Source organism: Elephas maximus, chromosome 5 (genome assembly GCF_024166365.1).
Source record: "Elephas maximus indicus isolate mEleMax1 chromosome 5, mEleMax1 primary haplotype, whole genome shotgun sequence".
Taxonomy (NCBI): Eukaryota; Metazoa; Chordata; class Mammalia; order Proboscidea; family Elephantidae; genus Elephas; species Elephas maximus.
In genome coordinates, this window is record NC_064823.1 from 55,374,496 (window position 1) to 55,389,799 (window position 15,304).

Here is a 15,304-nt window from a genome sequence, read left to right on the forward strand (position 1 = left end):
TACTTTTTTCCTATACCAGCTTTGTATGTCTGTCGTCTGGAATTCCTTATTCAACGTATAATTTTTATTTTCCTTAGCTAGCATTAAAAAGTTGCATGAAGCTGAGTAAAGATTTGGAATGGACCCCTAGGTTTCTTAATTCTAAACCTTCCTCTTCTGAACTGAAACCAAAGGGCGTGGTTAGTGACTCTTCTGATTTTGTGGTTTTCTTACTTCTACAGGACATTTAATTTCCCCCTTGCTTCCTTCTCCCTCTTTACCATCAAGTCTAAAAGGGAGATCTTCTCCTTCACCCCTGAAAATAGTGATATCCTGAGACTCGTGCCTAGGGTCTTGTGCACTTTTAACTCTCTTCCTCCTGATTTCCTAGTAGCCAATTTTCTAACCTACTAGCTCTCAGATGAGACATTAGTATTTTCCCACCAAAACAGAACTTTTTTTTCTGTTGTTGTTTTTAGGTCTTCCTGCAATCCTGATGCCACATTCATCTTCATAGAATCGAGATTCTCAGATTAGTTGCTCAGTACACAGATTGAATAAGTACAGTGAAAGGATACAACCCTGACACACACCCTTCCTGGCTTTAAATACGCAGTATCCCCTTGTTCTGTTCGAATGACTGCCTCTTGATCTATGTACAGGTTCCTCATGATCACAATTAAGTGTTCTGGGATTCCCATTTTTCACAATGTTATCCATAATTTGTTACAATCCACATGGCCGAATGCCTGTGCATACTCAATAAAACACAGGTAAACATCTTTCTGGTATTCTCTTCTTTCAACTGAGATCCATCTAATATCAGCAATGACACCCCTTGTTCCAAGTCCTCTTCTGAATCCAACTTGAATTTCTGGCAGTTCCCTGTCAATGTATTGCTGCAGCCACTTCTGAATGATCTTTAGCAAAATTTTACTTGGGTGTGAGATTAATGATATTCTACAATAATTTCCACATTCAGTTGGATCACCTTTCCTTGGAATAGGCATAAATATGGATCTCTTTGTGTTGGCTGGTAAGGAAGTTGTCATCCAGATATCTTGACACAGATGAGTGAGCACTTCCAGTGCTACATCCATTTGTCGAAACATCTCAATTGGTATTCCATCAATTCCTGGAGCTTTGTTTTTCCCTAATGCCTTCGATGCAGCTTGGACTTTCTCTTTCAGTACCATGGGTTCCTGACCATATGCTACCTCCTGAAATGGCTGAACATCGACCAATTCTTTTTGGTATAGCAACTCTGTGTATTCCTTCCATTTTCTTTTGATGCTTCCTGTATCGTTTAATATTTCCCACACAGAATCCTTCAATATAGCAACTAGAGCTTTCAATTTTTTTTTCAGCTGTTTCAGCTTGAGAAATGCCAAGCGCGTTCTTCCCTTTTGGTTTTCTAATTCCATGTTACAGTAACATGTCATTATAATACTTTGTCTTCTAGAGTTGCCCTTTGAAATCTTCTGTTCAGCTCTTTTACTTTATCATTTCTCATTTGCTTTAGCTACTCAAGGTTCAAGAGCAAGTTTCAGAGTCTCTTCTGAAATCCATTTTGGTCTTCTCTGTCTTTTTAACAACCTTTTGCTTTCTTCACATATGATGTCCTTGATGTCATTCCACAGGTTGTCTGGTCTTTGGTCATTAGTGCTCAACGTGTCAAATCTTTTCTTGAGATAAGTCTCTAAATTCCAGTGAGATATACTCAAGGTCTTACTTTGGCTCTTGTAGAATTGTTCTAATTTTCTTCAGCCTCAACCTGAACTTGTATATGAGCAACTGATGCGCTGTTCAGCAGTCACCCCTACCCTTGTCCTAACTGATATGAGTTTTTCCATCGTCCGTTTCCACAAATGTGGTCTTTTGATTCCCGTGTATTCTATCTGGCAAGATCCACATGTGTAGTCACCATTTATGTTACTGAAAAAAGGTATTTGCAATGAAGAAATCGCTGGTCATGTAAATCTCAGGTATCATTTCTATCACCAAGGCCATATTTTCTAACTACCAATTCTTCTTCATTTCCAACTTTTGCATTCCAATCATCAATAATTATCAATGCACCCAGGTTGCATGTTTGATCAATTTCAGACTGCAGAAGTTGGTAAAGATCTTCAATTTTTTCATCTTTGGTCTTAGTGGTTGGTATGTAAATTTGAATAATAGTGGTGTTAACTGATCTTCCTTGCAGGCTTACGGATATTATCATACTTCATACATTCATACTTCATACATTCCATGTTCCAATTGTTAATGGATGTTTGCAGCTGTTTTTTCTCTTTTTGAGTGGTGCCACATCAGCAAACAGAGGTCCCAAAAGCTTGACTCTATCCACGCTATTAAGGCTGACTTTACTTTGAGGAGGCAGGTCTTCCACAGTTATCTTCTGAGTGCCTTCCAACCTGAGGGGCTCATCTTCCAGCACAACATCAATGTTCTGCTGCTATTCATAAAGTTTTCATCAGCTAATTCTTTTCAGAAGTAGAATAAAGCCCTTCTTCTTAGTCTGTTTTAGTCTGCAAGCTCAGCTGAAACCTGTCCACCATGGCTGGCCCTGCTGGTATTTGAATACCGGTGGCATACCTTCCAGCATCACAGCAACATGCAAGGCTCCACCATATAACAAACCGATAGATGCATGGGAGGCTCTTTCTAGAGACAATATAATCTTTGTAAGGGTCGTTATGAGTCAGAACCGATTCAATGGCACCTAACCAACAACAACAACATCACCACCTCTATGCTTCTGGTTCCCCATTCCTCTTTTCCATGTACTCTGTAGTCTTCACTGAACTTAATCATAGGGTGTGGTTAGTTAATTTTATTTGCTTTCTTTGTTCATCTGTATGGTTTTTTAGACAATGTGTAAAGAGGCTGAGATTTAGGTGGCTGTCACTTTTCTATGGCAATTCACAAGTCTCAACTCATCAGAAATTCTCAATGTCTTTTTAGCTGACTATTTTCTCTAGTTTAGTCTAATGTCTCTCATAGCTTTCAAAATCTTATCTTTATTTGGTAAAAACTGAACCTTTGGTAATTAAAGATGAGCAACAGTCACAAGCTTTCATGAACAATGGACCCAACTAAAATAGATGAAATAACTAAATGAGACACATAATACCGAAAAAAAAAAAAAAAAGGAAGGAAGGTGAACAATGTATTGAACTCAGCTTGCAAAAGAAGCATACATGGTTTCTGTGGTACAGTGATACACTGGGGTAAAAAACAAAGTGACATCTAGATACTATTATAAAAGAGCAGAATAAAATAATTTTTATTTCCATTACAGCAACAGTATTCCATGCTAAGTCCATGATTATGGACTTAGCACGAACCTGTACACAGATCAAGAGGCAGTTTTTCAAGCAGAACAAGGGGATACTGCATGGTTTAAAGTCAGGAAAGGTGTGCGTCAGGGTTGAATCCTTTCACCATACCTATTCAATCTGTATGCTGAGCAAATAATACGAGAAGCTGGATTATATGAAGAACACTGCATTGGGATTGGAGCAAGACTCATTAACCAACCTGCATTACGTAGATGACACAACCCTGCTTGCTGAAAGTGAAGAGGACTTGAAGCACTTACTGATGAAGATCAAAGACCACAGCCTTCAGTATGGATTACACCCCAACAAAAATCCTCACAACTGAACCAATAAGCAACATCACGATAAATGGAGAAATGATTGCAGTTGTCAAGGATTTCTTTTTACCTGGATCCACAATCAACGCCCATGGAAGCAGCAGTCAAGAAATCAAAAGACACATTGCATTAGGCCAATCTGCTGCAAAAGACCTCTTTAAGTTTTAAAAACAAGGATGTCACCTTGAAAACTGAGGTACCTGACCCCCGCCATGGTGTCTTCAATTGTCTTATATGCACATGAAAGCTGGACGATGAATAAGGAAGACAGAAGAAGAACTGATGCCTTTGAAATGTGGTGCTGGTAAAGAATATTGAATATACCATGGACTGCCAAAAGAACGAACAAATCTGTCTTAGAGGCAAGGATGGTGAAACTAAGTCTCAAATACTTTGGACATATTATCAGGAGAGGTCAGTCCCTGGAGAGGGACATCATGCTTGGTAGAGGGTCAGCGAAAAAGAGGAAGACCCTCAATGAGATGGACTGACACAGCGGCTGCAACAATGGGCTCAATCAAGCATACCAATGACTGTGATGATGGCGCAGGACTAGGCAGTGTTTCGTTCTTTTGTATACAGGATCACTATGAGTCAGAACCAGCTTGACAACACCTAACAACAACACTGAAAAAAGTACTTGATAATAAGTTTCAGTGCCTCTGACTTAGGACGTAATTTTGCTATCTGAAGTCTGTATCAGAAGTATTGAAGGCATAAAGCAGACTAAAAGAAAATGACAACAGAAAGTTCTCACTGGTAAGAGACTATTCATGGAGTAATCTACATTAGCAGCTTGGGGCATTATTTGGCGTATCCAGCATTATAGCCTAGAAGGGAGCCAACAAATCAATACAACAAATAAAATAAACTGTAACCTAAGAATTCAATAGATAAGTGGGCTAAAAAAATAACAATTCAGCAGGGAAGAGGGTATTTGATATACATTTAGGAATTCGAGTTTTAGCTTTGGGACCAGATAATAAACATTTTTCCTATAAAGACAAGTAAAAAACTTGTGTCCTTTTAGAGAATTGTTCTACAGTAATTAATATAAGCAATAATGTGACTTCTGCATGAACTAGGAAGTGTCATCAGACAAGTAACCAAATAAAGTTAAAACGCAAAGGTAAATGAGACGATAAGACAGAGAAAAACAGTCTACTCCTTCAGGAAAAGAGTTTAAGGCTGTATCTATGATTCGGCTGGCATTATTATTTAGTTCCCACACCAATGCAACATAGTCCCCAGTCTCTTAGACTGGAACAGAATTTTAATTATGAATAGAATGTTAAGTTTTTGTGTCTTTGGGCTTTTTATGGTAGTAGTAGGTGATATATAGATACCATGTTCTTGATGACCAATTCCTGTCTTAATGCCTAGGGATGAAATAGGTGGCCTATTATTTGAAATGTTCAAATAAGCATGAAATAGAGTAACCACACTACAATTCCTCAAGCATTTACTGACAATCCCCTAACTATAACCTGAATCAAAACAGAATGGAATAAACAGAGGCTGATTTCCTGGCTGGTGGCCTTCATGTATTCACTAAAAAATTTTAAAACTGAGATCAGAAGTATTTATACGAGTGAATGAATGCCTCTATATTAAGATCAGAGACTTACACAAAATGTTTCCTATAAAATCTAAAGATCTGATTTCTCTTACCATAAAATAAAAACTGTATTTAGTGTTACTAAGGAGTCCCTAGGTGGTACAAATGATCAACACCAAACCAAAAGGTGGAGGTTTGAGTCTACCCAGAGACACCTTGAAAGAAATATCTGGTGATCTATTTCACACAAAAAAATCAGCCACTGAAAACCCAATGGAGGACAGTTCTACCTGATACACAGGGTCACCATGAGTCCAAATGAATTCTTTGCAACTAGTATATAAAGTTGCCAAAAAGAGGAAAAAAAAAAAAATCACTCTGAAGTCATAAATCAAAGTAACAGTTTTCATTTCAGATTATAATCATCTGTAATGAATAATTCAAATATACCAGATCTCTATGGTATAAATAGTTTAAAAGCATTGTTTCTTTTAATTTCAGAAATATTCTTTCCAATGACAGGTCAGTAGACTGTAAAATCAAATTTTAATTTAGATTTCCATTACACATATTCCCATCTTATTCTTCTACACAATGGAGAAATTTTTCTTTCTTGATCAGGTGCAACTTCATGCAAATGACATTTTTAGCTAAAACACCTGAGACTAAAAATGTCATTGCCTGCATATAGTTGCATCTGACCAAGAAAGAGAAATTTCTTCATTCTATAGAAGAGTAAGATGGGAATACATGTAATGGAAATCTAAAATCCAGGTGGTACAGTGGTTAAGAGCAGTTCAAATCCACCAGTCACTCTTTGGAAACCCTATGGTGCAGTTCTACTCTGTCCTATAGGGTCAAGATGAGTCGGAACTGACTCAATGGCAAGGGGTCTGGTTTTTTGGTTTTGTATAAGAAAAGCACAAACAGATTCACCTAAGTTGGATGTTTTATAATTTTACCTTTAAGAGAACAGATGTAACAATGATCAATCACTTTCTGCAGTGAAGTAAGGATAAATGTAGAACATAAACATCCTACTGGTATATTTTTACTTGTTTAAAAGCTAGATACCAATTCTATAAAAGATATCAATAAATACCAAATAAATACCTATGATCAGTCTATAACTCAAGGGGAAAAAAAGCTTATATATCATCCCTATGTTTAGCAATAAAAATTTTAAAGAAAAAACAAAAAATTAAGAAACAATATTAAAATCTAGCTTCTTAAATTAAGTTCATAGTCATAAACCCAGCAAAAAAAACTACTCTTCACTTAGAGTGTAATTTTCTTTTTTTTAATTTTGTCAACTAAGAGTTAAAATCTAGACTCTGGATTCTGCCAGAGCAAGGCAAGTAACTTCACCGAGGCTGTTTCCACATCCTTTAAATGTTAATAATAATATCTAACTCATGGGGCTATTACCTGTTGCCGTCGATAACCAGGCCAGAGCTATGCGCACACACAATCAATGATATTATTCCTGAATCAAAACTGCACGTTTTTATCAATTCCCCGTATGAGATTGAACTGTGTCCTCTATCAATATAGTGAAGTCCTAAGCCCTGGTACCTGTGACTGTGACCTTATTTGGAAACAGGATCTTTGTGGATGTAAAAAAGTTAAGGTGAAATCATACTGGATTAGATTGGGCCTTAAACCCAATCACTGATATCCTTATAAGGGATACAAAGGAGACACAGGAAAGAAGACCAAATGACTATGGAGGCAAAGATTGGAGTGATGCATCTGCAAGCCAGAGAACACCAAAGATTGCTGCAAACCACCAGAAGCTAGGAGTGAGGTGTGGAACAGATTCTCCCTTGCAGCCTCCAGAAGGAACTAACCCTGCAGACGCCTTGATTTCAGACTTCTACCCTCCAGTACTCTGAGAAGATAAATTTGTTGTTTTAAGCCACCCCATTTGTGGTACTCTGTTACAGCAGCCTTAGTAAACTGAACTGCTACATTCCTTCTTCCTATGTAAACGTCTCATTTCAATAGCGATAGACATTATTTAATTAGCAAAGACATTGAGATGAGTTTGTTACAAATTCTTAACAAGACATATTCCTTTTGTTTCCCTCTGGACAGTCATTAAATTCATAGTCTGTTGTTGTTATTAATACCTCATGCTTATTTGACCTTAACATTTTATAACATACAATTTCAAGACCATTTTCAATACACAGGTTCAATGAATAATTTCCATGATGGGTCTGAAATTTAATCTAACAATTATATACTTCCTAGTATCTCTTGAATCTGCTCTTTAAAAAGCTAAACTTTTGCTTCCTTCTTTCTTCACTTTTCTTCTTCGTCTCCATCTCTCTGTCTTCCAGTCTTTCCAAGAGAGGACGGAGCAACCCTCTACATATGATGGAGGAAATACCTTCTGTATCTTTCAGATTCTGAAGCAAATGGCCCATATAGAAATTCTATTTTTTTCGAACATCGAGGAAAAAAAGGGACCACTGAAATTACAGAGAACTCCTGAAAAAAAGTAAATTTGAGGTACTCAATTTATTTAGACTAATTGCATTATTATGTAAAACTCAGGTTATTATGTTGTTCTCTCTAGTCTCTGATCATGGAAATATTTTACATCCGTGTGGCAAGGCAAATGTACCAACTGAGAAGTAACTCTGCGAAACTTAATTTTAATTTTATTAAATTTAAATAGTCTCATGTGCCTAGTGTCTACATTAACGGATAGCATAGCCTTAGACATTGTTCTTTTCTGTCTTCCTATTTCTTTATCATCTTAAGCATTATCCAGACACTCTCACTGAACTCATTGTTTCAAACCCCTTCTCTGTTACCTCTAAGATTGAACAGCTTGAGAATTATAATCTCAAAATCAAAGAGAATTACTAAAAAGGAATTTTAAAGCTAGCTAGCTTTAAAATGTGCTTTTTTGATGGAGAGTACTGTGATCAAGTATTTAAGATATTCTTATTAGATGGAGGGAGGGAGGCAGGGAGGGAGGCAGGGAGGGAGGGAGGAAGGAAGGACACAATACCTCCGAGTGCTTGAAACTGAAACCTTAACAATACATACTTTCCCCTGAATTCTCTCTCAGCTACATAATTAGTTCCAGGATAAGACAATGGTATAATTAACCACAAGTACAGGACAAACCATAGCACGAACAAGTAGAATTAAGGGAACAAATGAAGATCACTTTGTACTTGTCTATTCACAGAAATTCGTGAACAGAAAAATGATACATCAAATGCAATAATACAATGTGTTAGTCAATGAAGAGCTGTGTAATTTCTATCTCTAGTAAAATTTACCAAAACAACAAAGATTGAGTCTTACTTCAATTTTAATAGGTTTTTTTTAAAATGACTGCTGATGGTTCTTTCCTACTGAAACTATACATACACATTATTTTAAAGTTATACCAAAAGTGACCATAAGATCTCAGAAAAAAAATTTTTAAGTGTTTTAAGCTCCCCCCTGTCTCTTCTCTCTTCTCCCCTTCCCACGCATAAACACACTGCCTTATTTTTAAAGCACAAATGTAAGTGTTAAGAAAAACAACTGTGATGCTTGTCTGTCTGGAATGAAATAATGGCCTCCCTCTGGGACTGGTATTAATGTCATCACCACCAATCAATTCCTTTCGTTCTTTTGCCTATCAACTTGGCTTTCTACACGTTGGGGGGTGCGGAGTGGGGGCGGAGAAGTATGGGGGAAGGGGCAGAGGGTGGGAGGTTGGAACATATAAAACAACCCCAGTATTCAGAGATAGAATTCAAGTTATGTGCTAAACTACCAATCTCTGGATGATTGCTGATTTGATTCTTTTGTTTGACATTTGAGTAAACATAATGGAACTTACTATTTTGAGCCAGGGCTTGAAGCAGACAATCCAAGCATCCTTCTAAACTATCCTCAGTCCTGTCTACAGCTGTTATCTTCAGCTTCTTCAAGGTGTCACTGAGATTATCTGCTTACAGAAAAAAGAAAAATGAGAAAACTCACCAACCTTATAACCATCATATCTTACATGATAAAAGGACAGAGTTACCACTGCAAGCAAAAGACTCCGGTTATACTGAATTAATCCCTACATGCATTCCAAAATAGAAATGGACTGCATTTATCAAAAAAAATTTTTAAACAAAATTTTATCCACTTAACTGAAGTAGGATATATTCATTCTATATGTGTATGATATCAGTAATATTTCACAGATTGTCACAGAACATCTTTTTCAGCAGTCTTATACCTTATTAAACTTGTTTAGAAAACCAGCCACAACTAATCAAGAAAAACTAAATGTTCCCAAAAACTTACACAGCTTTGTAAATAGTATTTGTTTAATTGTTTGCTTCCTCCTATGTATTTTAAGGAAACCCTGGTGGCATAGTGGTTAAGCGCTACGGCTGCTAACGAAAGGGTCAGCAGTTCAAATCCGCCAGGCGCTCCTTGGAAACTCTATGGGGCAGTTCTACTCTGTCCTATAGGGTCGCTATAAGTTGGAATCGACTCGATGGCACTGGGTTTGGTTTATGTATTTTAAAGACATAAAATAAAAATAAAGGTTTAGAAAGTTTCAAAATAAAATGACATCAAATAGTACAAAGTGCGTGATGGCTAAAAAACCTACTTTAACACTGCCATTTGAGAAGTACTCCAAGTCAAAGTATTGCTTTAAGCTGAAATCTGTAAATTTTAGATTATAAAGCTACGCTCTCCTCCTAAATTATACGCAGATTCCTATGGACCATAGATTACCAAAACCCCTTTACAAACCCAAATCAATCCCGCTGCCATAGAGTCAATTCCAACCTGTAGCGACTCCATGACCCCTTTACACTATTAAAAATCATTCAGAACCCCCAATAGCTTCTGTTTATGTCAATTATTCCTGTTGATATTTAGCTATTAAAAATTAAAACTGAGACTTAGAAATGAGAAAAGTGGCATCATTTTACATTTTTGTAAATCTCTGTACTGTGTGACTTAATAGATGGTAACCAGATTCTCATATCTGATTCTGTAATCAATCTTTTTTGATTTGTTGATCTGGTTGAGTACATAAAGAAAATCCAGCCTCACACATACACACAGAAGAAAAACAGAGGAGTACTTTAATAGCCTTACAGATAATCGTGGATATTCTTTGATACTACACTAAAACAAGTGATAGCTGCTTAAGGTTAGTTGCCATGTGAAATCTGAAAACATTATCAGTGAACTTCTGCAACCGTTACATTAATATCCACTGGTCTCCTGCATATTGAATCCTTTATCCATGCATAATTTTATCATCATACACTTGTCATTTGCAAAAGATTAAGTCCATGGGTTATGCAGATCTTCTAAATGTTGACACATTTCATTGTACTATTTCAAAATATCTAATTTGTTAGTATCACCACCAATCTCATCAAAAAAGTCTTTTAGTACTGGGAAGCTGTCAAGTTCAAAGTGACAGAAGAAGTTTTCCAAAATTCTAATTTTTCACTGAAAGCTCCAATTTTATCAGCAACAAAAATACTGTCAGTGTTTTCCTTAAAATGACAACTTCATTCATTTGTGAGGAAATGTCTGCCAAATACACAAGAAAAACCATACGTCTGCTAGTTCTTTCAAATAAAAATGGTATTCCACAAAAAAGTGCCTATGTCAGCTCACAACTTAAACAACTGTACAAGTGCCTTTCTTTAAAACCACCATCAGACTTCATCATGTAGTGAAAGTGTTTTATGTATACTTCCCATTGCATCACACAGAGTATTAAAATAATTTTTTTCTGCTTCATCACAGACATTAAGTGACACACATACTGTTTTACTTCAAATATGTGATGGTGAAGAGTTCAATGACTACTAGTACAGTTTGGTCCTATCGTTGCTGGGTGTCATCAAGTCAATTCCAATTCACAGTGACTTCATGTAACAGAGCAGAACTGCCCAATAGGATTTTCTTCGCTGTAATCTTTATGGAAGCAGATCACCAGGTCTTTCTCCTGAGAAGCTGCTGGGTGGGTTTGAAACACAAGCCTTTTGGTTAGTAGCAGAGTGCTTACCACTGTGCTCCCTGATTTACCCACACGAAAGCACCAGCACCATACGAAACTCACAATTGCTCTTGTACCATGTCAGTGCAGATGTCAATCCAATGGAGGAAAAAGAATAATATCTTGATATTATTATGCAAATAGTTTTGACCTCATGGACGCCTGAAGAGATAGGGAGGACCTCCAAGGGGTCCACAGTCTACACATAATTACTGCTTTACTATCAGACTTGCAGACATTCTCTTACTTCAAAGTAAAGTATAAGTTTTAATATACTTTTGCGCATTGCCAGGTGATGACAATTCTTAAAGTATGATGAAAGTCTGTTATAAAAATGAAACATTTTACTTTGTCAATCTAGGAATAAGCAGATTTAAAATTTTATATCGAATAATACTAACATGCTCTAGTTATGTCCAATTCAACCTGCGACTAATCTAGTAATCCTAAACCTACTCTTTTTTAAAAATCTCAGATTATCATTTATAATTATTTTCTTAAGGGCCAGATAGTTTTAAGAAATTTTCTTTTTCCTAAATAAAAAGAAAACTCTACCCATATGTCTCTTTTCTTCTATACACTAAAAAGAAGTTATAGCCTATCTATCTATCTCAGATATATTTGTTCAATTTTAAATGAGTGTTAAATTGATTTTTCTGAAATAAAGTATAAATAATATAAAACTACTAAATTCATATTATTAAAAGTGATAAAAAGAAATTATCATATAGAGGAAAAATAAGGTGCTAATCAAAGTATAGCAATTCAACAAAATTTTATCAGTCAACAAGTTATAAAAGCAGTTAAGCTTTACTGGTATTACTGCAGAGCCCTGGTGGTACAGTGGTTAAGCGCTCGGCAGCTAACCAAAATGTTGGTGGTTCAAAACCACCAGCTGTCTCGCAGGAGCAAGATGTGGCAGTCTGCTTCCGTAAAGATTTACAGCCTTGGAAACCCTATATAGGGTTGCTATAAGTTGAAATCGACTCGATGGCAGTAGGTTTTTCTTTGTTAGTTTGTTTGGGTACCACTGTATACTTTGAATGCACTGCCTTATCCAGTCTGCACATCAATCCTATGGCAGAGATTAAATATACTCTTATTATCCCCATTTTACACATCTAAACACTTATTTGACCTGTACAAAAAATGTAAGGTAGACTGTAATAATATTTGCCTCATTTTACTCAAATGCAGTTTATAAACTGAGGCACAGGTGGCATAATTTGCTCAAAATCACAAAGCTAACAATTGGTAGAGCCTAGATTCAATCTCAAGCACTCTGAGTCCAGGGTTCTCTTCATTAATACGCCCTACTGCTGCCCCTAGTGTATTTAATGAGAACTTACTTGCACATTACTGTATTAGATTCTATTAGAGGATAATTTGAAAATATTTAACTGTATTGTAATGTAATGCTTGGTACATCATGAGAGATACAAAAAACAAAATGAATAAAAAGTTTGAAAGAAGTTATTTTGAAAACTGCAGTGTAACATGTATGAGTCACTCAGTCGGCACAAATTTACTCATTTAAGTAAGTGTTCATAGCTCTGACTATAATTTCAATTTTGTCTTTTCTCCTTAAACTAGTCTTATATTATTAAGTCAGCCTGTCACCTTGGATACTTCATAATATGACAAACTGAGTAGGTCCAAAACTAAATACGTCATCTTCCCTCCAAACTAATTTTCTTCTCCCAACTTGCTTTCTCACTTTATCAAAGGTACTCCCCTGCCCTAATCTCTCAGATGCCTCTTGTTATGGGTTGAATTGTGTCCCCCCAAAAAAGATACGCTGAAGTCCTAAATTCCTGGTACCTGTGAACATGACCTTGTTTGGAAACAGGGTCTAAGATGATGTTATTAATTAGATTAACATAAGGTCACACCAGAGTAGTTGTTGCTGTTAGCTACTGTAGAGCTGGCCTCCATCTTATGGCAACCCCGTATACAACAGGATCAGACGGTTGTGACTCACAGGATTTTCAATGGCTCATTTTCAGAAATATATCGCCTGACCTTTCTTCCTAGTCTAAGTCTGGAAGCGCCACTGAAACCTGATTAGCATCAAAGCAACACATAAGCCTCCACTGACAGACACGTGGTAGCTTTGCTTGAGGTGCACTGGCCAGAATTTAAACCCTGCATGGAGGGCAAGAATCTACCGCTGAACCACCACAGCTCTCATACCGGAGTAGGTTGGGTCTAAATCCCATCTAAGTGCTGTCCTTATAAAAAAGGGAGAACACAGAAAGACAGACAAAGCACTTTTCACGACTCTGCACCTTAGAGCCAAAAAATACTTGGAATTACCAGAACATAGGAAAGAAGCTTGGAACAGGTTTTCCTTCAAAGCCCCAGAAAAAATCAACATGGCTGACACCCTGGACTCTCAGCCTCCAGAACTGTGAGATAATAAATGTGTTGTTTAAAGTCACACATTTTGTGGTATTTTGTTACGGCAGCCCTACAAATCTAATACATCTACACTGGCATCTAAACCCAAAACCAAACCCACTGCCATCGAGTCGATTCTGACTCACAGCAACCCTGCAGGACAGAACAGAATTGCTCCATAGCATTTCCAAGGAGCGGCTGGTGGATTCGAACTGTCAACCTCTTGGTTAGCAGCTGAATGCTTAATCACTGTGCCACTAGGGCTCTCACTGGCATCTACATTCTTTTTAATTCACTCCTTTTTTTTTTTTTTTTTTTTTTATCCCATCCGTAACATTCTTTCCCCCTGCTTTTCAAATGACTGGTTCTTCTCATCAAGTTTCAGCTTAGAGGTCACCACCTTGGAGATCATTCCTGCCTATTCTAAGTCTTCTCCTCCTCCCTGCCATCCAGGCTTATTCTCTATCACTGTAGCCACCCTCCTCGGCACTATTCACAATTTGTAATCATATATGAGGGCCATGTCTACTCTACTCATTGCATACCCCCATCGCTTAGTACAAAAGAGATGGCTATTAATTTTGTTCAATGAATTAACTAAGGGAATGAATTATTTGCAGAAAGCTGTCTAGCCACCATCCTTTGTATCACATACTTTACAGCCAAAGTCTGACAGCAGGGAAGGTAAATGTTACCTGTTAAGTATCTACTATGCACTCCATATTATCAGAAATATAAATAATGCTGTCGGTGGGTGCCATCGAGTTGATTTGGACTCACAGCAACCCCATGTGACAGAGTAGAACTGCCCCATATATTTTCTAGGCTATCATCCTTAGGGGAGCAGATGACCACGTCTTTCTCCTGTTTAGTCACTGCGTGTGTTCAAACGGCCTACCTTCTGGTTAGCAGTCAAGCACTTAACCGTAATGCCACCAGTAATCTTATGTGAATCCACATATAAAAATAAAGTGTTAGAATGCTCTATATCTTGACTGGAGTGGTGGTTACGTTTTAGTGTATGTGAATTTTACCTCAATTTTAAGAGTATTTTGGAAAAGTAAAATGATGAGGGCAGAAAGCCCATACCCACTGGCTTCAAGCTTCTTCACAGTAGAGACTCCATTACAGTAACACTTAATAAAATAGAGCTCAGGCACTACCTCCATTCTCAGGGAGAAGAATGATTGATCTGATTGATAAGTTGAGGAGGAAGAAGTACACATGCATGTGTGTACATGGCTCAGTCCCTTCTGGGTTCCTGCTCTTTTACAATCAGGTCTGCTTATAGGGGCAAGAATTCTCTGTTCTTCCATACCTTTGGTTATCCGGCTGTGCCAGTGATAAGATCAGTATTTAATTCAAACCCAAAACCAAACCTGTTGCCGTCGAGTCGACTCCAACTCACAGCAACCCTATAGGACAGGACAGAATTGCCCCATAGAGTTTCCAAGGAGCGCCTGGCGGATTTGAACTGCCAACCTTTACGTTCGCAGCCGTAGCACTTAACCACTACGCCACCGGGGTTTCCAGTATTTAATTCAGCAGTGAAGTATTAACAGTTCCATTGTCACTATATAAGTCCCGTCTTCCACTGTACACTGTCAATTTTAAAGAATATATTTTGAACTCCATCAGATGACTCATTTGCTTATATCTTCACTAG

At 37.3% G+C, this 15,304-nt stretch overlaps 1 protein-coding gene across 4 annotated transcripts in view; it reads right to left on the minus strand.

The window, feature by feature from the left end:
* Positions 1–15,304, minus strand: part of RAP1GDS1 (Rap1 GTPase-GDP dissociation stimulator 1) — a 179,930-nt gene that overhangs the window by 147,353 nt on the left and 17,273 nt on the right. For 3 of the 4 annotated variants that reach the window (XM_049885654.1, XM_049885652.1, XM_049885651.1), the window contains exon 2: positions 9,052–9,162. In XM_049885654.1, coding sequence (XP_049741611.1) covers positions 9,052–9,162 — 111 coding nt within the window. The remainder of the gene's footprint in view (positions 1–9,051; positions 9,163–15,304) is intronic. The other variant, XM_049885653.1, reaches the window with a different exon arrangement.